Source organism: Colobus angolensis, unplaced genomic scaffold (assembly GCF_000951035.1).
Source record: "Colobus angolensis palliatus isolate OR3802 unplaced genomic scaffold, Cang.pa_1.0 Scaffold152, whole genome shotgun sequence".
Taxonomy (NCBI): domain Eukaryota; kingdom Metazoa; phylum Chordata; class Mammalia; order Primates; family Cercopithecidae; genus Colobus; species Colobus angolensis.
Window position 1 is genome coordinate 6,583,780 of NW_012114622.1, and position 20,714 is coordinate 6,604,493.

The 20,714-nt window shown below is 38.8% G+C and overlaps 1 protein-coding gene across 2 annotated transcripts in view; it reads left to right on the forward strand.

Annotated features, from left to right (window-relative positions):
• The window catches only part of QSER1 (glutamine and serine rich 1), a 73,709-nt gene that overhangs the window by 39,306 nt on the left and 13,689 nt on the right, over positions 1-20,714 (forward strand). Inside the window, exons 10-12 of one of the 2 annotated variants that reach the window (XM_011936364.1) lie at positions 1,354-1,449; positions 2,441-2,560; positions 10,238-10,304. In XM_011936364.1, the coding sequence (XP_011791754.1) occupies positions 1,354-1,449; positions 2,441-2,560; positions 10,238-10,304 (283 nt within the window). Of the gene's footprint in view, positions 1-1,353; positions 1,450-2,440; positions 6,371-10,237; positions 10,305-20,714 lie in introns of those variants that run through there. The other variant, XM_011936362.1, reaches the window with a different exon arrangement.

Consider the following 20,714-nt stretch of genomic DNA (forward strand, 5'->3'; position numbering starts at 1 on the left):
TTTGAAATTTGTATACATTGTGAGATGGCTAATTTGAACTCATTAACATATGCATTACCTGTAATATAGGTATATTTTTAATTGGGTATGCATGCACATAGATAAGTGAGTGTGCACAACACATTCCATAAAAAGATGAAATGTTTATTTCATATCTGCAAAGTCATTAAAATTGGAATTTGCTCATCTTCAGACATAGTATAAATTGTTACAACCTTTTTAGAAAACAGTCTGGCAACATATCAGCTTCACAGCAAAAAGGTATTCAGGCCTAAGCACAATGGCTCAACCTATAATCCCAGCACTTTGGGAGGCTGAGGCAGGAGGATCACTTGAGTCCAGGTGTTCGAGACCAGCCTTGGCAACAAAGCAAGACCCCATGTCTACCCTGCGGGGAGAAAAAAAAATTAGCCAGGCATGGTGCTATGCACCTGTAGTCCTAGCTACTTGAGAAGCTGAGTGGGAAGATCGCTTGAGCCCAGGGAATTGAGACTGCAGTGAGCTGTGATCACATTCCTGCACTCCAGCCTGGGTGACAGAATGAGACACTGTCTCAAAAAAAAAAAAAAAAAAGTATTCTGTAGAAACAGATTCCAGAAATGCATAAAAATACATACCTTTGCTCATTGTAGGTTTGTAAGAGCAATCCAATTATGTACCACCAGTGTGAAGTTAGATAAATGAAGAGCCACTTAATGTCATACTATGTGCTTTTTATAAACAAGAGATAGATTTGTTCATTCTTTCAAAAAAATTTTTTTGAGTGCCTATAGCATGCCAAGTACAGTTCTAAGTACTAAAGATACAACACTGAAAGCTGGTTAAAAGTCCTCACCCTCATATAGGGACAGCTATATGTACTAAATGAAAAGATAATCAATTTTTAGTTAGGTCAAAAAACAAGTTGGAAGAAAGAAGAAAAGTTGCTGGACAATATGTATAGTGTGATTCCCTTCTCAATACAGAATTAGTGTTATTAACATACATGTTATACCTAGGGGAAAAACATTTAAAAATATGTAACATGCCATCAGCATTGTTTAGCTCTGAAGCAGGAGATTATAGGGAGCTTTTATTTTATAAATCATCTCATATGTTTATTATTTAAATTTTCCTATAATGCTTAAGTTTTTTCAATAATGCATATTTATATTCAGGATAAAGAGTAAGATTTTAAAATATAATTTAAATTCTTACTTTGAATAAGTCTCTCCATATTAACACAACTGAATACCTACCCATATATGTCATTTTTGACATTGCCATTGAGACTTTTGATCCAGTATTTTCCTCAAAGTGTTCTTAGCTCAGATACTCCATGAAATATATCTATAAACTTTTTTCTTTTTATAGGAGTTTGCTGTCGATCCAGAGAAAATACAGTTGTATTCTTTGTATCATTCACTCCATCATTATAAATATCATGTTTATCTGATATGTAAGGATGAGGTAATTTCTTCTCATTTATTTAAAAAAGAAATGTTTTTCAGAACGTTAAGGAGATTCTAGCTATAGTATTTTGGAATGTTTTAAAGAGAATTGTGAAATACCTGTGTGTATATATTTTGCCTATGTGTTCTATAAATAATGACTCAATTTATTGTTCTGAGTCTCTCTGCTATGTTTTGTGCTCAGATTTACCCTAGCCTCACCACCTCTTGTAGCAGCTATAATTGGTAATGTTTTAAAGCTGTTGATGCTTGCTTTACATCTCCATAATAAATGATGTTTTATTGCGTTTTGTTCTCTCACAGTGTATGATGATCTGCTTTAATTCACTTCAGTCACTGCTTTGACATCTCGCTGCTTTACTTATTACTTAGAAAGGCCTTATCCCACTTAATTGCAGAGAAATGGGGTTTTGTGCCTTGGCATGAAAAACTAAAAGTTAAAATTTAATTGTAGCTTCTAAGTTGTTCAGAAATTATACATGACAAAATATTACCTCATGGATGGGATATAAGCATTAATTTCCACAGACAGGTTAAATGGTTGTAGACAATACTACCTATTTAACCAGCAGTATCACTTCTGTTAATTAAAAAGGGTTAAGTTGGTCCCAGGCTATATCTAATGTGTTTGACAGTAGTCTGGTATGGAAAGATGCTCATAAATCTAACCTTTATATAGCAAAAGACAAAGCAAAGATGGTGATGCAAAATAGGTTGACTACTTTTACAATGCTCTAAAATGCAGAATCGACTCCAAAATTTGTCATTTGGCTTTTAATGTAATTGGAAGAAATGGAGGAAGTTTGAAGTACGTTTTCTAGCCTTCCTTTCTGCCCCCTTGGAGCTAAAGATTAGATCTCACCCAAATTTATCTGAAATAATAATTCTCCATGGATAGAATTAAGAAAAAAATTAAATACCAGTACTTGTAGTTGAACTTAAGTATGAAGTGATAAGTATAAGCTAATTTGGCAATTTTCTTTTTTTAGATTTCTTCGGTGCAGAAAAAAAATGAAGATTTAGGACAGGAGGAAATTGTTCAACTTTGTATGAAAAATGTAAAATGGGTGGAGGACCTCTTTGAAAAATTTGGAGAACTTCTAAATCATGTACAGCAGAAATGTTCCTAACTTTTCCACAAAAATCCCATCTTTCTGTAGCACTAATGAAATGGCAGATATGGGGTGGTCAGAGATAATCCGATGTCAAGTAGTGGTCGTCTGCAGGCCAGCCGCTTCCATCACGGACTGTCATTGCCACCTCTGCTGAAGGACAGTGGAGCGCCTTTAGGAAGGAAGTTAGTCCTCTGGAAATGGACCTAAGTCCCACCACATTTTTACCCTAATGAATGATTTTTCTATTTTGTAAACCATTGGGTAACTTCAGTTATATTTTCAGAAACATTTTTTGACAAATGATGAAGCATGCACTAAGTATAATTTTTCTTTATTGCTAGAGAAATAACACTTAAAGTAACGATTTTTTTTTTCTGACTCTGGCTAAACACCAGAATGACAGAGAAGTGGCAGAAACCATACGTTTGTACTCACATCTGGCCACAAAACCAGAAATATTGTACATTATGTAAAGAGGTCTGGTGTGGTGTGACATCCTGTATGAGAATATCATCAATTTAAAATATAAAATTTGGAAACTGTTCTGCTTTACAGACTCCTTTTACTCTTAACATGTTCAGGAAACTGGATGTGGAATTGGTGCAATTCTCTGACTGCTTTTTGTGTCAAATTATATTGTGACAAAAAAACAATGACATACTATTTTCCCTATCACAAAGAAAAGTATTTTCGTTTATACTGTGTTTTTTCCTTTGGAAAATTTTCAATTGTACATTTTATTTCACTAATAGTTGTATTTTTCACAAGGAAAATGTTGTGGTTATAATTATGTTTGATATATCTCTACAACACCTTTTGTTATTTTCAGTAAATCTTATTTAGTTATATGTTGAATTTCTATTGCGAATTCTATCTTGAAGTAACCTTCATACAAATTTTCTTCAGTGTTATCCAGAATATGCATTCAGTACTAGAATTAGTTTAGCTTTATAAATAGGGCTGTGTTAGACACTGCAGTAATTTTCTAATTCATAAAATAAACTTCTTACTAAACTAGCACTTGATTAACTTGTCAAGGTAAAAATCTAACTACATTTACATTTTGAAGAATAAAACTGATAATTAGACTATTTGCAGTGTTAAACACAGCTTCCTTAACTCTTAGAACTGGAAGTTGTAGAGCTCTCCTTTTGGTGCCTTTCTAATCTTTATACACACTATTGTAGCTTTCTTAGGTTTGATAGGTAGCGTTTCAAGTAGTTTAGCTGAGACAGTGAATGTATTAGGTGCAACATGACCTTGTGTTTTATTTGTGTTTGCCAACAGGATGCCTTATTTGTTTGAGAAAAAGATTCACTAGTGTCATTCTAAACTATCTCCTTTTTTAGGATTCTAAAGAAGTTAATCATCATCCTTTTGTTTATTTTACCACCATTTAGTGCCTTAAATCCTATCAAGAAAGCAGTGTTACTGCTCAATGCCCAAATAAGACACGTGGATATTGCTATTGTCTTGCTTTTGAGTTAACAGGCCAACTTTTTATACTTAAAACCTCAGTAAACTGGCAAAGAATTGAAGGTAACGTGATTTGATTTGAGAAGAAAACATTGTAGCATTGGGTGAAAAATGAGTATTTGAGTTAAGCTTACATATTTATTTCTGATGGTTATCTTATTAAAAGCAATAATCCTTAATACTGTACTTGCCATTAGACTAGGTACTCAGTAATGGAAGTTTCTCTCAAGGGTTAAATGTTCCATATTTGAAAGTTTTAAAAAACCTGTTTGGGTGGTTTATTTTGAAAACAAAAGTAACCTATTAGATTCATTTTGCCTAACTCATATGAGAGTCACAGAGTATCAATGGTGAGAGCATCATAAAATGAATTTTCCAAGTGGAGAAGAGTAGGAAGCAGCCATATTTCTTTCTGATATTATTGACTCTGGACAGAATTGATGTCTTTCATTTCCAAAGTGCAGAGTAGGGAACTACATCTCCTAATGTAGCATTATAAATATACATCTTTATATTACTCTTCCAGCTTATGTTCCTAAATCATTGATAATTTAAACATTTTTAAAAGCCACCTTAATTTAGGTGGCTCTTGGAGTTGATGTGTGAATTCACTAGCCACATTTTCTTCATGATATGCCTCGTGGCAAACAAAGATGTTTCCTTAAGATGAATTTTATGTTTCCCATAGAAAATAACTCATTTCCTTTGGCACTGCAGTTGCCCTCCAACTGCTTGCAGTTGTATTCATTTTAGTACAACAAAGGTTTTCATAATACGGGAGGCCAAGTCTATGATACTGCCTCAAAGAGACCCTATTGTTTAGATGCATCATCTTCTCTCATTTGATCCATAGAGCATAGGCAAAGACATCAACCTCAGGCCTTAGAGAAAAGTGGAAATGTTATTATGACAAGTATCCATGAGTTACTGCTTTTTATGAAGTTAAATACAGTCATGTGTTGCTTAACAGCAGGGATACATTCTGAGAAATGCATTGTTAGGCAGTTCCGTTGTGCGAACATCATAGTGTACTTACACAAACCTAGGTGGCATAGCCCACAACATACCCAGGCTATGTGGTAAACCTGTACAGCATGTTGCTGTACTGAATACTGTAGGCAGTTGTAACACAATGGTATTTGTGTATCTAGACATAGAAAAGATACAGTAAGAGTATGGTATTACAATCTTACGGGACCACTGTCAGATATGCGATCTGTCTTTGAAAAGTTGTTACACGGCGCATGACTATAAATACCTAGCTGGTTAGCATTTACATTCCTTGCCAGGGAGTTTGAAATTTATAATATAGAAATAACTTTAGGTTTTAGAAAGAGATAAAGCACATGTTGCCACAACCCAGGAAAGTATTTTTAAGAAAGACTGGATTTTCCTACCTTTAGAGATCTAAAAAAAATTTAATATAAAAAAATCAGTTTGTGCTGGTGTTTATTACTAGTTCAGATGAGTGCCTGCTGAAGGGCCGCCTTGTCATTTTCATTATAACCCAGTTTCCACTTACTTGACCTCTCAGTCATAAATGTGTAATGATTTATGAATTAGCACAGTAAGTTGACACTAGAAACTGCCCATTTCTGTATTACACTATCAAATAGGAAACATTGGAAAGATGGGGAAAAAAATCTTATTTTAAATGGCTTAGAAAGTTTTCAGATTACCTTGAAAATTCTAAATTTCTTTGTTTCTAAAACTTGAAAATATGTAGATGGACTCATGCATTAAGATTGTTTTCAAAGCTTTCTTCACATTTTTAAAGTGTAATTTTCCTTTTAATATACATATTTATTTTCTTTAAAGCAGCTATATCCCAACCCATGACTTTGGAGATATACCTGTAAAACCAATATAACAGCAGGGTTATTGAAGCAGCTCTCTCAAATGTTGCTTCAGATGTGCAAGTTGCAAATTTTATTGTATTTGTAGAATACAATTTTTGTTTTAAACTGTATTTCAATCTATTTCTCCAGGATGCTTTTCATATAGAGTAAAATACCCCAGGATAACTGCTTCTGTGTCAGTTGCATTTGACGCATAACTGCACAAATGAACAGTGTATACTCTTGGTTGTGCATTAACTTACATGTATAATTTTTGGCATCTGTGTTCACAAATGCATGTGTTAGCAAATCACCTTTATTTATAAGTGACAATAATTGAAGTTCATGATATAAAGAAACCTGCATTTGTAGTCCAGCATTTTCATTTGGTCCATAACACAATGTATGGAAATGTGAAAGACAATTTTGTACATTTGTTTGTTACTAACTCAGATCATTAAAATGAAAACAATTTTTTTAAACAAGAAAATCAAAATGTTTGAGGGTTTTTATGTTGTTTGTTTTTTTAAGAATTGAAAACAGGTATCATATAGCCAAAATCATCATCATGTTACAGATTCCTCACACAAACTAAACAGTTATTAGTTACAAATGGTATAGGGCGCACCCATTATTTTCTCAGATTATTTTAAGTTAGTATTTGATGAACTTTGCATCCTTAGCTAACAATAGCAGACCGTATTTAAGAGTTTCTGTTTTAAGATGTAACTCTTTTAGTCCTTTTCCACCTATAAAGAGTTATAAATCTGCCAGGCACAGTGGCTCACACCTGTAATCCCAGCACTTGGGGAGGCCAAGGAGATCGAGACTGTCCTGGCCAACATGGTGAAACCCCATCTTTACTAAAGATACAAAAATTAGCTGGGCATGGTGGCGCTGGCCTGTAATCCCAGCTATGCAGGAGGCTGAGGCAGGAGAATCATTTGAACCAGGGAGTCGGAGGTTGCAGTGAGCCAAAATCACGCCACTACACTCCTGCCTGGTGACAGAGCAAGATTCCATCAAAAAAAAAAAAAAAGTATCAATCCATTGACGTATAAATCCATTAACTTATATCTTTCTAGTTTTATCTGAAAATAGTCCATAACTAGAAGTAATTGATAATATCAAGCTATTTCTGTCATCTCTGTTGAGTAAGTTAAAAAAATAACGTGTCCTGAGTGGACTAGTGAGTTGATTTTCTGAATTAGATTCTGCCTTAATCTTCATATAATATTTTTAGCATATTAAGTATTTCAAGTGAAGATACTGTCAATGTGCTTGCTATCTTGTAGTTTGGATTGTAAATGCAGTGAATCTCCATGCCTTTATACAGTTAGAAAATGAATATTTAATGTAATAGGTGATCTGTATCAAATATTTATCATCTCAGTAAAGTCTGTGAAAAAAATTTTTTTTACTTCTATAACATGTTTCATTCTCCATTGGTTGTTGAAATTGCTGTTCATTTTAGTATTTTCCACAAAATATTTTAGAAAATAGTCATTATTCGAGTGATCTATATAAACCTGAATGACAGCACATATACTACACTGCTCTGTTAATGTTTTGTTACTGTCTGTTTTTTTGTTTTGTTTTGTTTTGTTTTTGTGACAGAGCCTTGCTCTGTTGCCCAGGGTGGAGTGCAGTGGCATGATCTCAGCTCACTGCAGCCTCAGCCTCCCAAGTAGCTGGGATTATAGGTACGAGCCACCATGCCTGGCTAATTTTTGTATTTTTGGTAGAGACAGGGTTTCACCATGCTGCCCAGGCTGGTCTCAAACTTCTGGCTTCAAGTGATCCCCCCGCCTCAACCTCCCAAAGTGCTGGGATTACAGGTGTGAGTCATTGCGCCCGGCCTGCTGTCTGGTTTTGTTTTACCATACTTTGTCTCAGACACACTCTATAAACTCAACCTGAACCTTCTCTAGGAAGAAGTGAAAGAGGTTACTTCTACTCTTTGGTTTTCCAAATAGAAATTTTTTTTACTCGAAAAATAGTAAAACTATTCATGGTTTGTTTTTTCAAAACTCAAAACAATATGGAAAAGTGTAAAGAAAGAGATATAAACTACTCTCCACTGAGCCTTTTTTTTTAAGGTGGTGTGGGGTCTCCCTCTCTTGCCCAGGCTGGAGTTCAGTGGTGCGATCACTGCTCACTGCAGCTTCCACCTCCTGGGCTCAAGGGATCCTCCCACCTCAGGCTCAAGTAGCTGGGACTACAGGCATGCACCACCACGCCGTGCTAATTTTTGTAGTTTTTGCAGAGATGCGGTTTCACCATGTTGCCTAGGCTGGTCTGAAACTCCTGGACTCCAGTGATCCACGTACCTGGGCCTCCAAAGTGCTGGGATTACAGGCATGAGCCACTGCACCTGGCCATACTAAGTCTTGATACTGGCCTAAAACATGCTTTCAGTTCAATATGGTATGGGTTACAAGATTTGGCACTCTGGGTTGTTCCTTTTCCGTGGCGTAGCTTTAAGTGAATTCCTAAATTTGGCATACCAATGTGTAAATTAAAAAGCACATTCTGAAGTGAAGTCAAAAATGATCTGGGTTATTGATCATTTTAGGTTATGTATATGTCTCTTCTTTAGGTAGGATGAATAATTTAGAGCTGACTGGTTTCAAATTAAAGGAAGATACAATTACCAGTTGGTCTATTGTTAAACCTTATCTATTTTATGCTGTTAATCAGGAGTCAAGATACTGCTTTACAAAAATAATGTGTCTTGCATATAATTTACCTGTGGGTAAAGTTTACTATTTTCACCTAAAGTATAGATTTTCTTTTAATTTTACTCCTTAAAGTATTTAGAATAAGGCAATGACAAAAATAATTTAAGACATAGATTAAAAAATAAAGGGCATAGTAGAAATGCTTTTCTAAACCACATCCAGGAATATCTTTCACCCACCTGCCTTCCCCTCCATGGTGGCCCAGGCCTGAGGGCATCTAAATTCCCTAAAGTATACGGTTTTTTCCTTGCCTCCAGTCCTTCCTATTCCTCCTGTTGAATTAGTCTTATTCACATCTCAGTCTTCAGATTTCACTTTAACTTCACTTCTACTGAACCAGATTAGGTTTTTTTGTTTGTTCCCTTGTTTTGAGATAGGGTCTCAGCTCTGTCACCCAGGCTGGAGGGTAGTGGCACCATCACAGCTCACTGCAGCTTTGAACTCCTGGGCTCAAGCAATTCTGCCTTAGCTTCCTGAGTAGCTGGGATTACAAGCATACACCACTGCACCCAGCTAATTTAAAATTTTGTTTTAGAGACGGAGTCTCTCTTTGTTGCCCAGGCTGGTCTCCAGCTCCTAGCTTTAAGAGATCTTCCTGCCTTGGCCTCCCAAAGTGCTGGGATTATACTTGTGAACCACTGTTCCCGGCCTAGATTAGGGTTTAATCCAATGGACCAGATTAAGTGCCCTTGGTTCCTCCAGCAAGAGCATGTTTGATGCTTTGTTGTGGTTGTGTGATTGCTGGACTTTCTTTGCTGCTGGCTCCTATCCTCTGATAATAGGATTTACGAGTTTTGCTCACCACTGCATCCCCATCATCTCATGCACTGTCTGGAACATAGTATATTCTCATTAAACATTTGGCAAATAATTGGACATATGAAAAAAGTCACACGGAATATTAAAAAGGTTAAAAACAGGAAAGTATTCATTGGATTTTGTAATAAAGACACAACTTTAGGAGAATTGCAGCTTCAGAAGAAAATGACTACACCAACAAAAATTGCTGATGTTTTATGAAAGACTGAAATGCAGTAGCTATCATTTTTTACATTTTACCCTCATATGCAGAAAGAGCTCAGGGACTGGGACATACATTCCTCTATCTGGGGCTTGAGATTCTCCAATAGAATAACTGGGGAAGAAAGTACTGTAAAAAAAATTTTTTTTAGCCTGAGGTGGTGTCACACTCAGGAAGCTGAGGCAGGAGGATTGCTTGAGCCCACGTTCAAGGTTGCAGTGAGCTATGATTCACCACTGCACTCAAGCTGGGCAACACTGTCTTAAAGAAACAAAGTTTCTGTGAGATGCACTCATGAACTAAACACTCTGGTAGGGGGAGTTCATCTACTTGAGGAGGGTAAGGGAAGACTTCGTGGAAACAATAATGATTAGCTGAACCTCAGCAGTTAGGAAGACTTAACAGAGCTGGCTGACGAAGAAGGCATAATGCTTAGTTTGTTTGCAGGAGAATGGTTTCTGCTCCAGTTTTGCCACTAAACTGGCTTGATCCTCAGGCATGCCATGCGAAACCTAATCTGAATCCGTTTTCTCATCCTGAAAGTGAAGTAAGAAACAGTCTTTTAAAGCTATCAATATTATTTGATTCTAGATAGACTGGAATGTTGAGAGAAATGCAAAGAGGCTCAGTTAGCAGCACCAGAAGATCAGAGCAGCAGAATAGTAAGAATGGAAAGGTCTTACTACATTTTTCACTATCTTACAAGATTTATTTCAAAACCATTAAAAGCTATTTTATACATACACACACACCTTAGCCATCTAGTTCATCTTGTGACACTCCTGTAAAATTAATTAGAAACATAGTGTCGCCAGTCAATTTTGAAATGCTTAGGGTCTGTATGCACATAGTCTTCATTTTTATATATCTCCAACAGCACAAAGTATTTCACTCCATAGGTACTTAATAGGTATGTGTAACATAGATGGGTGAATACATAAATGAGAGTTTACTTGGAATCAGTTTAAAGTGTTCAAGCTCGCCTCTTAAAATAGGTCAAAATACCCTGTTGTCAGTGGTACATTCCCTGCTTTCCCTTTTTTTTTTTTTTTTTCCAGAGGGAGTCTCGCTCTGTCGCCAGGCTGGAGTGCAGTGGCACAATCTCGGCTCACTGCAATCTCTGCCTCCTGGGTTCAAGCGATTCTCCTGTCTCAGCCTCCAGAGTAGCTAGGATTACAGGCGCCTACCACCACCCCCAGCTAATTTTTGTATTTTTAGTAGAGACAGGGTTTCACCACGTTGGCCAGGATGGGCTCGATCTCTTGACCTCGTGATCTGCCCGCCTTGGCCTTCCAAAGTGCTGAGATTACAAGCGTTAGCCACCATGGCCAGCCTCCCTTTCTGTCTTTAAGAGAAAGCACCTCTCTTATAGTACCAATTATTTTCATATCACTCTTTAATTATCCTCACTCTGCTTACTTCACAACATACCAGAGTCCATTCTCCTAATTTGTATTTTGAATTTCTATTTAATCCATGGAAGTGAATGGGCTATCATCAGAGAGCAGGTATCTTGGAGCAATGAAGCAACAGAATTCAAAACACTAGCAACAGGCTAACAGAAAGAACCTGGCTTTCGAATGAAGTTTTAAAATTAACCTTGTTTACTTAGACTTTATCAATGACTTAAGAACCGTTTATGGGTCACTCAGTAGAAGATCTTTATAATGTCAGTCCTCCATTGAGTTTATTATAAGATAATATTTGACTTAAGTAGAAGTCAGGAAGTTAGGGTTTTTCATAGTTGACACTAACGTAAATGCATTAACATCATCACAGGAGTTTGCAAACAATCCACTATCAAAAAGATTACACATTAAAGCACCTTTTAAAGGCACTACAAAACAAAAACTTGCTTTAACTGTGCCCGTACTGTTCATGAACAAATATTCTGCCATCCAAATGAGAAATACAAGTCCGCCAGCATGGTGGCTCATACCTGTAATCCCGGCACTTTGGGAGGCCAAGGTGGACAGATTGCTTGAGCCCAGGAGTTCAAGACCAGTCTGGTAACAGAGCAAGACCTTGTCTCTACTAAAAATTTTAAAAATTAGCTGGGTGTGATGGTGCTACTTGGGAGGCTAAGGCAAGAGGATCACTTGAGACCAAGACATTAGGGCTGCAGTGAACTATGATCGTGCCATTGCACTCCAGCCTGAATGAGTGAGACCCTGTCTCAAAAAAAAAAGAAAAAGAAAAGCCATCGCTGTGACTGCTATAGCTGAGAGCCTCACTATTTTTGTCTCCTCAGGCTACCCTAACAAAATGCCATAGACTGGGTGGCTTAAACAACAGAAATTTATTTTCTCATAATTCTGGAGCCTAAAAATCCCAAACCAAGGCTGGCAGAGTCAGTTGCTGGCAAACAGCCCTCACATGGCAGAGAGATGGCAAGCCCTCTGGTGTACCTTCTTATAAGGGAACTATTCCCATAATTAGATCCCCATCCTCATGACCTCAACGAACTCTCAAAAGTATCTCTAAATACTATCACATTGGGGCTGGACAAGGTTGCTCACACCTGTAATCCCAGCACTTTGGGAGGCTGAGGCAGGAGGATCACTTGAGGTCAGAAGTTCGAGACCAACCTGACCAACACAGTGAAACCCCATCTCTACTAAAAATACAAAAATCAGCTGGGCATGGTGGCAGGTGCCTGTAGTCCCAGGTACTTGAGAGGCTGAGAGGCAAGAGAATCACTTGAACCCAAGAGGCAGAGGTTGTAGTCAGCCGAGATGGCACCACCGCACACCAGCCTGGGCGACACAAGACTCGGTCTCTAAATAAATAAATAAATACTATCACAGCGGGGGTTAGGGCTTCAATATAAGAATAGCAGGAGTACGCAAACATGCAGTCCATAACAACCACTGACTGAGGTGTCAGCTACAGCACAGAAAAGGTGAAAGCCTCGCAGACAGTCATCACTGATTGGCTTAAGATTCTCTCTAGTCTATCCAGAAGCAAGAACATCATTTATTTACACTCTTCTCTTCTGCTGTAGGATTTTCAGATGTTCACAGATAACTTTTAGCACAGACAATAAAGACCAGTAGTAGAGACCTTTGCCACTGAGCAATATTCTTTGAACTTCACAAAGGGAATTGTATTCTGTCAGTTCCTAAATAAATCTTACCTTTTTCTATCTCTCTCCTCTGTCTTCTTTTTGATCCAAACCACCATCATCTCATACCAGGACTACTACTACAGTAATCTCTGAACTGCTGCCTCCCCCTTCCCAACTGCTTTCCTTCAGTCCATTCTCCACAAAGTAGTCTGATTTTCAAACAACTCTGATCATGTGAGTCCCATTGGAAATCCATCAATGCTGCCTATTGTTATTAGGATAAAGGCCAAAACGCTAATGGAAACCTCTACTTTGAACCCTCATGGACTAATAGGGCCAGATATATCTTTCTGCTTCACTTAAAAGTAGGACAAAAAATTGTTTTCAAACATTGAACAATGTGCAGCACAGGACAGTAATCTTGAGAGAAGGGAAACAAATCACTAGTAAGAAAACAACTCAATTCTTAAAAGGACAAAGGACCTAAGTAAACATTCCTCTGAAGACATACAAATGACCAGCAGGTATACAGAAAAATGATCAGCATTGGTCAGGTGTGATGGCTCATGTCTGTAATCCCAGCACTTTGAGAAGCTGAGGTGGGTGGATCACCTGAGGTCAGAAGTTCAAGACCAGCCTGGCCAACATGGTGAAACCCTGTCTCTACTAAAAATACAAAATTCGCTGGGCTTGGTGGCCCACACCTGTAATCCCAGCACTCTGGGAGGCCAAAGCGGGTGGATCACTTGAGGTCAGAAGTTCAAGACTAGCCTGGCCAACATGGTGAAACCCCGTCTCTACTAAAAATACAAAAATTAGCCAGGTGTGGCACTGTGCACCTGTATTCCCAGCTTCTCAGGAGGCTGAGGCATGAGAATCGCTTGAACCCGGATGGCAGAGTTTGCAGTGAACTGAGACCACACCATTGCACTCCAGCCTGGGTGACAGAGCGAGACTTGGTCTCAAAAGAAAAAAAAAGGAAAAATACAACTATCATATGACCCAGCAATCTCACTGTTGGGTATATATCCAAAGGAAATGAAATCAGTATGTTGAGGAGTTATCTGCATTCCTATGTTCATTGCAGCATTATTCACAATAGTGAAGATATGGAATCAACCTAGGTGTCCATCAACAAAGGAATGGATAAGGAAAATGTGGCATATGCACATGGTGGAATGTTATTTACCCTTAAAAAAGGAAGTCTTGTCATTTTTGACAACACAGACAAACCTGGAGGACGTTATGTTAAGTGAAATAAGCCAGGCACAGAAAAACAATTACTCCACGATCTCACTAATAAGTGGAATTGGAAAAAGCTAAACTCTTGGATGCAGAGAGTAAAATGGTGGTTGCTAGAGGCGGGGAGTGAAGGGATTGGGGAGATTTTGGTCAGAGGACATAAAATTTCAGTAAAACAGGAGGAATAAGTTCAAGAGATCTATTGTAATCATGGTGACTATAGTTATTAACAATAAATACTTGAAAATAGGCCGGGTACAGTGGCTTAGGCCTGTAATCCCAGCACTTTGAGAGGCTGAGGCGGGCAGATTGCTTGAGTCCAGGGGTTCAAGACAAGCCTGGGCAGCATGATGAAACCCTGTCTCTACCAAAATGCAAAAAATTAGCCAGGCATGGTGGTGTGTGCCTATTGTCCCAGCTACTTGGGAGGCTGAGGTGGGAGAATCACCTGAGCCCAGGAAGTTGAGGCTACAGTGAGCCACGGTTGTGCCACTGCACTCCAGTACTCCAGCATTCCAGCCTGGATAGCCAGAGTGAGACCGTGTCTCAAATAAAAGAAAGAGAAAGAAAGAAAATTGCTAAGAGTAGATTTTAAGTGTTCTCATCAGGAAAAATGGTAAGTATTTGAGACAATGCATATGTTCAATAGCTTGATTTAGCCACAATGTATACATATATCAAGACATCATATTGTATACCTTAAATATATACAATGTTTACTTTTAAATACAAAAAACTAAAGGCAGAGATTGTCAAATTAGACTTTTTTTTTCTTTCTTTTTTTTTTTTTTTTGAGACAGAGTCTCACTCTGTCGCCCAGGCTGGAGTGCTGTGGCTCACAGCAAACTCTGCCTCCCAAGTTCAAGCATTTCTCCTGCCTCAGCCTCCTGAGTAGCTGGGATTACAGGCACCTGCCACCACACCTGGCTAACTTTTGTATTTTTAGTAGAGATGGGGTTTCACCATGTTGGCCAGGCTGGTCTCGGGTGATCCACCCGCCTTGGCCTCCCAAAGTTCTGGGATTACAGACATAAGCCCCGTGCCTGGCCTTTGTCAAATTAGATTTTAAAAAAACTTCATGTAGCCTACAAGAAACCTACTTTACTAAGAAGATATAAATACTTAAAAGTAAAGAGGTGAAAAAAATACATACTATACATAGTGGGTTGAAGGGTGGCCCCCACAAACATATGTCCACATCCTAATCCCCAGAATTTATAAACGTGACCTTAGTTGGAAATAGGATTTTTTGCAGATATAATTAAATTAAGAATCCTGAAATGAGATCATCCTCAATTATCCTAGTAAGTGGATCCTAACTCTAATGACAAGTGTCCGCATAAAACAGAGATGAGAAGAAGAAATGCAGAGGAGAAGGTGGCGTGAAGACACAGGCAGAGACCAGAGTTGTGCAGCCACAAGCCAAGAAACACCGGGAGCCACCAGAAACTGGGAGAGGCAAGGAAAGTTTCTCCCCTAGAGCCTTTGGAGTGAGTGTGACACTGCGGACACCTTGATTTTAGACCTCTAGCCTCCAGAACTGTAAGAGAGGAAATTTCTGTTGTTTAAGCCACCACGTTTGTGATAATGTGTTATATTACCCCTAGGAAACTAATATACCATGTAAATGCTAACCACAAGAAAATTGGATGGCCTATATTACTATAAAAGTAGCCTACAAAGCAAAAGACTACTACCAGGATTAAAGAGAGTCATTTCATAATGATAATGGGGCCAGTGCATCAAGAAAACTTAATAACAGAGCTCCAAAATTCACAAAGCAAAAACTGACATAAATGAAAGGAGAAAATGGCCGAGCACAGTGGCTCATGCCTGTAATCCCAGCACTTTAGGAGGCTGAGGCGGGCGGATCACCTGAGGTCAGGAGTTTGAGACCAGCCAGACCAACATGGCGAAACCCCATCTCTACTAAAAGCACAAAAATTAGCCAGGCATGGTGGCACACACCTGTAATCCCAGCTACTTGGGAGGCTGAGGCAGGAGAATCGCTTGAACTCGGGAGGCAGAGGGTGCAGTGAGACGAGATCACGTCATTGTCCAGCCTGTGCGATAAGAGCGAAACTCTGTCTCAAAATAAGTAAATAAATAGAAAGGGGAAAATAACAAACCTACAACTCTAGATGGGTATTTCAATATCCCTCTCAATAACTGACAGAACAAGTAGGCAGAATATCATTAAAGATATAGATGACTTGAATAACACTATCAACTACCTTGACCTAATTGATATTTATAATATGCTATGCTCAACAACAGCAGAAGACATTCTTTTCAAGTACACACAAAATGTTTTACCAATATGGATCATATTCTGGGTCATAAAACAAAATTTAATAAATTTTAGTGGATTCAAATCATACAAGGGTATGTTCAGTCTCTGACCACTGTAAAATTAAATTACATTATACAATACCAGAAAAATACGCCTGGGTGTGGTGGCTCACCTCTGTAATCAGAGCACTTTAGGAGGCCAAGGTGGGCGGATCACTTGAGATCAGAAGTTTGAGACCAGCCTGGCCAACATAGAGAAACCCCATCTCTATTAAAAATACAAAAACTAGCCGAACATGGTAGCACATGCCTGTAATCCCAGCTACTTGGGGGGCTGAGGCATGAAAATCGCTTGAACTCGGGAGGTGGAGGTTGCAGTGAGCTGAGATCATGTCACTGCACTGCCGCCTGGACCACAGAGTGAGATTGTTTCAAAAAACAAAAAAAGACAAATAGCTGGAAAATCCCCCAAATACTAGTAAATTAAACAAATTAACCTCTGATCAAAGAAGAAAATAATAAAAGAAAGTAGAAAACATTTCAACTGTATTTAAATGAAAAGATAACATCAAATTGTGTCAAATGTAGCTAGAGCAGTGCTTATGGGGAAATTTATACTATTTAAACCACATTAGAAAGTATAAATTTTATGCCAGTAAATTTGACAATTTGAATGAAATTGATAAATCCCTTGAATAGAAATTATCAAAGCTCATTCAAGAGAAATAAACCATGTGATCTTTTACCCTGCAATCTCCCTGAAATTTCTTCTTAGTTGTCATAGTTTTTTAAGGGTTTGTTTTGTTCTGTTTGAGACAGAGTCTTGCTCTGTTGCCCAGGCTGGAGTACACAGTGGTGTGATCTTGGCTCACTGCAACATCCGCCCCCTGGGTTCAAGTGATTCTCCTGCCTCAGCCTCCCGAGCAGCTGGGACTACAAGTGCGCACCATCATGCCCAGCTAATTTTTGTATTTTTAGTAGAGAGGGGGCTTCATCATGTTGGCCAGGCTGGTCTCAAACTCCTGACCTCAAGTGATCCACCTGCCTCAGCCTCCCAAAGTGCTGGGATTACAGGCATGAGCCACCGTTCCTGGCCAAGATTTCTTAGGATTATGTCATTGGAAATACAAATAGGTTTACTTCTTCCTTTCCAATCTGTGTGCCTTTTACTTTATCTTCTTGTCTAATCACCCTAGCTAGAACATCCAGGACAGAGGTGAAGTGGTGAAGGCCGATACCCTTGCCTTGTTTCTGATCTTAGGTGGAAAGCATCCAGTCTTTCACCATTAGGTATGACATTATGTTTTGGGCTTTTTGAAGATGCCCTTTATCAGGTTGAGGAAGTTCCCTTCTTTTTCTTTTTTCTTTTTTTTTCCTGAGACAGTGTCTCACTTTGTCACCCAGGCGGAGTGCAGGTGTTTGATCACAGCTGACTGTAACCTCAACCTCCCTGGCTCAAGCAGTTCTCCCACCTCAGCCCCATGAGTAGCTGGAACCACAAGTGTATGTCACTACACCCAGAGAATTTTTTTTTTTTTTTTGAGACGGAGTCTCGCTCTGTCACCCGGGCTGGAGTGCAGTGGCCAGATCTCAGCTCACTGCAAGCTCCGCCTCCCGGGTTCAAGCAATTCTCCTGCCTCAGCCTCCCGAGTAGCTGGGACTACAGGCGCCAGCCACCTCGCCTGGCTAGCTTTTTGTATTTTTTAGTAGAGACGGGGTTTCACCGTGTTAGCCAGGATGATCTTGAACTCCTGACCTCGTGATCCGCCCGTCTCGGCCTCCCAAAGTGCTGGGATTACAGGCTTGAGCCACCGCGCCCGGCCGAATTTTTTTTTTGTTGTTAGATTTTTATTAGATATATTAACTGGCTTTTCACATTTTGTCAAATGCAAAAACCTCAATTACTTTTGTACTAGCCTAATACTTGTAGAGACAGGGGTCTCCCTGTGTTGCCCAGTCTGGCTTCAAACTCCTGAGATCAAGTGATCCTCCCATCTCGGTCTTCCAAAGTGTTGGGATTACAGGCATGAGCTACTGTACTACCTGTCCCCTTTCTATTTCTAATTTCTTGAGTGTTTTTTTATTACAAAAGTATTGGATTTTGTCAAATGCTTTTTCTGCATCTATTGTGATAATAGTGTGATTTTTGTTTTTCATCTTATTGATATATTAATTGGCTTTTGCTTTTGTTTTTGTTTAGAGACAGGGTCTTGCTCTGTCACCCAGGCTGGAGTGCAGTGGTGCAGTCATAGCTCACTGCAGCCTCCAACTCCTGGGCTCAAATGATCTTCTCGTCTTGCCCTCCCGAAGTGTTGGGATTATAGGCATGAGCCACCACACCTGGCCTATTAATTGTTTTTTTAATGTTAAATCAACCTTGCATTTTCTGGGATATCATAACATATAATTTTTTTCATGTTGTTGGATTCAGTTTGCTATTATGTTTTTAGAATTTTTGCATTCATATTCCTAAGAGATATTAGTCTATATTTTTTTTTCGTGTGACATCTTCGTCTATTTTTGCTATCAGAGTAAACTGCCTTCATAAAAAAAGAGTTTGGAAGTATTCCTTTGTCTTCTATCTTTTGGAAGAAATTTGTGAGGAACTGGTATTAATTTTCCTTTAAATGTCTGGTATAATTCAGCAGTGAAGCCCTCTGGGCCTGGACTTGTCTTTGTAAGTAGTCTTTTGATTACTAATTCAATATATTTGCTTGTTGTAGGTCCATTCAGATTTATTGAATATTTATGTATATTCAGTCTATTCTTCTTAAGTCAGTTTCCATAATTTGTGACTTTCTAAAAATGTGTCCATTTCATCTGCATTGTTTGCTAGGGCTGCCATAACAAAATATCACAGACTGGGTATTCCAAGGAACCAGCTTTTGGATTCACTGGTTTTCTCCATTGCTTTTCTATTCTGTTATGTTTCATTGATTTCCAATCTATTACTTCCTTCTCTTTGCTTATTATTGATTTAATTTCCTGCTTTTTTTTTTTTTTTTTGAGATACGGTCTGGCTTTGTTGCCCAGGCTAGAGTGCAGTGGCACGATCTCAGCTAACTGCAACCTCCCACCTCAGCCTCCTAAGTACGTGGGACTACAGGCATATGCCACCACACTTGGCTTATTTTTGTATTTTTTATATAGATGGGGTTTTGCCATGCTGCCCAGGCTGGTCTCAAACTGGAGCTCAAGAGATTTGTCCACATTGACCTCCCAAAGTGCTAGAATTGTGTGAGCCACCACACCTAGTCTTTGCTGTTCTTTTTCATGTGTCTTAGGGTAGAAGATTTGAGATTTTGTTTTGTTTTTTTTTTAAGAGATGAGGTTCTCCTCTGCCTTCCAGGCTGGGTTACAGTGGTTCGATCATAGCTCACTGCAGCCTCAAAATCCCTGGCTCGAGTGATACTTCCACCTCAGCCTCCCAAGTAGCTGACTACAGGTGTGTGCCACCACATTCAGGGACTTGTTTTTGTTTTTGTTTTTTGAGACAGAGTCTCACTCTATTGCCCAGGCTGGAGTGCAGTGCTACAATCTTGGCTCACTGCAACTTCCACATCCCAGGTTCAAGTGATTCTTGTGCCTCAGCCTCCCAAGTAGCTGGAATTACATGTTTGTGCCACCATGAGCAGCTAATTTTTGTATTTTTAGTAGAGACAAGGTTTTGCCATGTTGGCCAGGTTGGTCTTGAGATCCCGGCCTCAACAGATCTGCCTACCTTGGCATCCCAAATTGCTGGGATTATAGTCGTGAGCCACAGCGCCTGGCCCCAGTGACTTTTTTCTATAGAGACAGGGTCTTGCTATGTTGCCCAGGTTCGTCTTGAATTCTTGGCCTCAAGTGATCCTCTTGCCTTGGCTTCCCAGAGTGCTGGGATTACAAGTGTGAGCCACTGTGCCTGATCTGAGATCTTTTTTAGTATAGGTATTTAATACTATAACTTTTCCTCTAAGCACTGCTTTACCAACATCCCAAAAGTTTGGGGGTGTTCATTTTTAATTTTCATTTTCTCAAAGTATTTTCTGACTTTCCTTTTAATTTCCTCTTGGATCCATAGGTTATTTAGGAGTTTGTTGTTTAATTTTCACATATTTATGAGCGTACCAAGTATTTTCCTGCTATAGATTTCTAATTGTATTCCATTTTGGTCACAGAACATGCTTTAAATTACTTCTCTCCATTTAAATGCATTCAGGTTTCTTTTATGGCCTAGAATATCCTGAAGAACCATGTGGACTTGATAAGACATATATTCTGTTGTTGGACAGAGTGTTCTATAAACATCTATTAGGATAGTTGGATACAGTATTGTCCAACTCTATGTACTTATAGATATTCTGTGTAGTTGTTCTATCCATTATTGAAAGTGGGTGCAATGCTATTCACAATAGCAAAGACTTGGAAGCAACCCAAATGTCCATCTGTGACAGACTGGATTAAGAAAATGTGGCACATATACACCATGGAA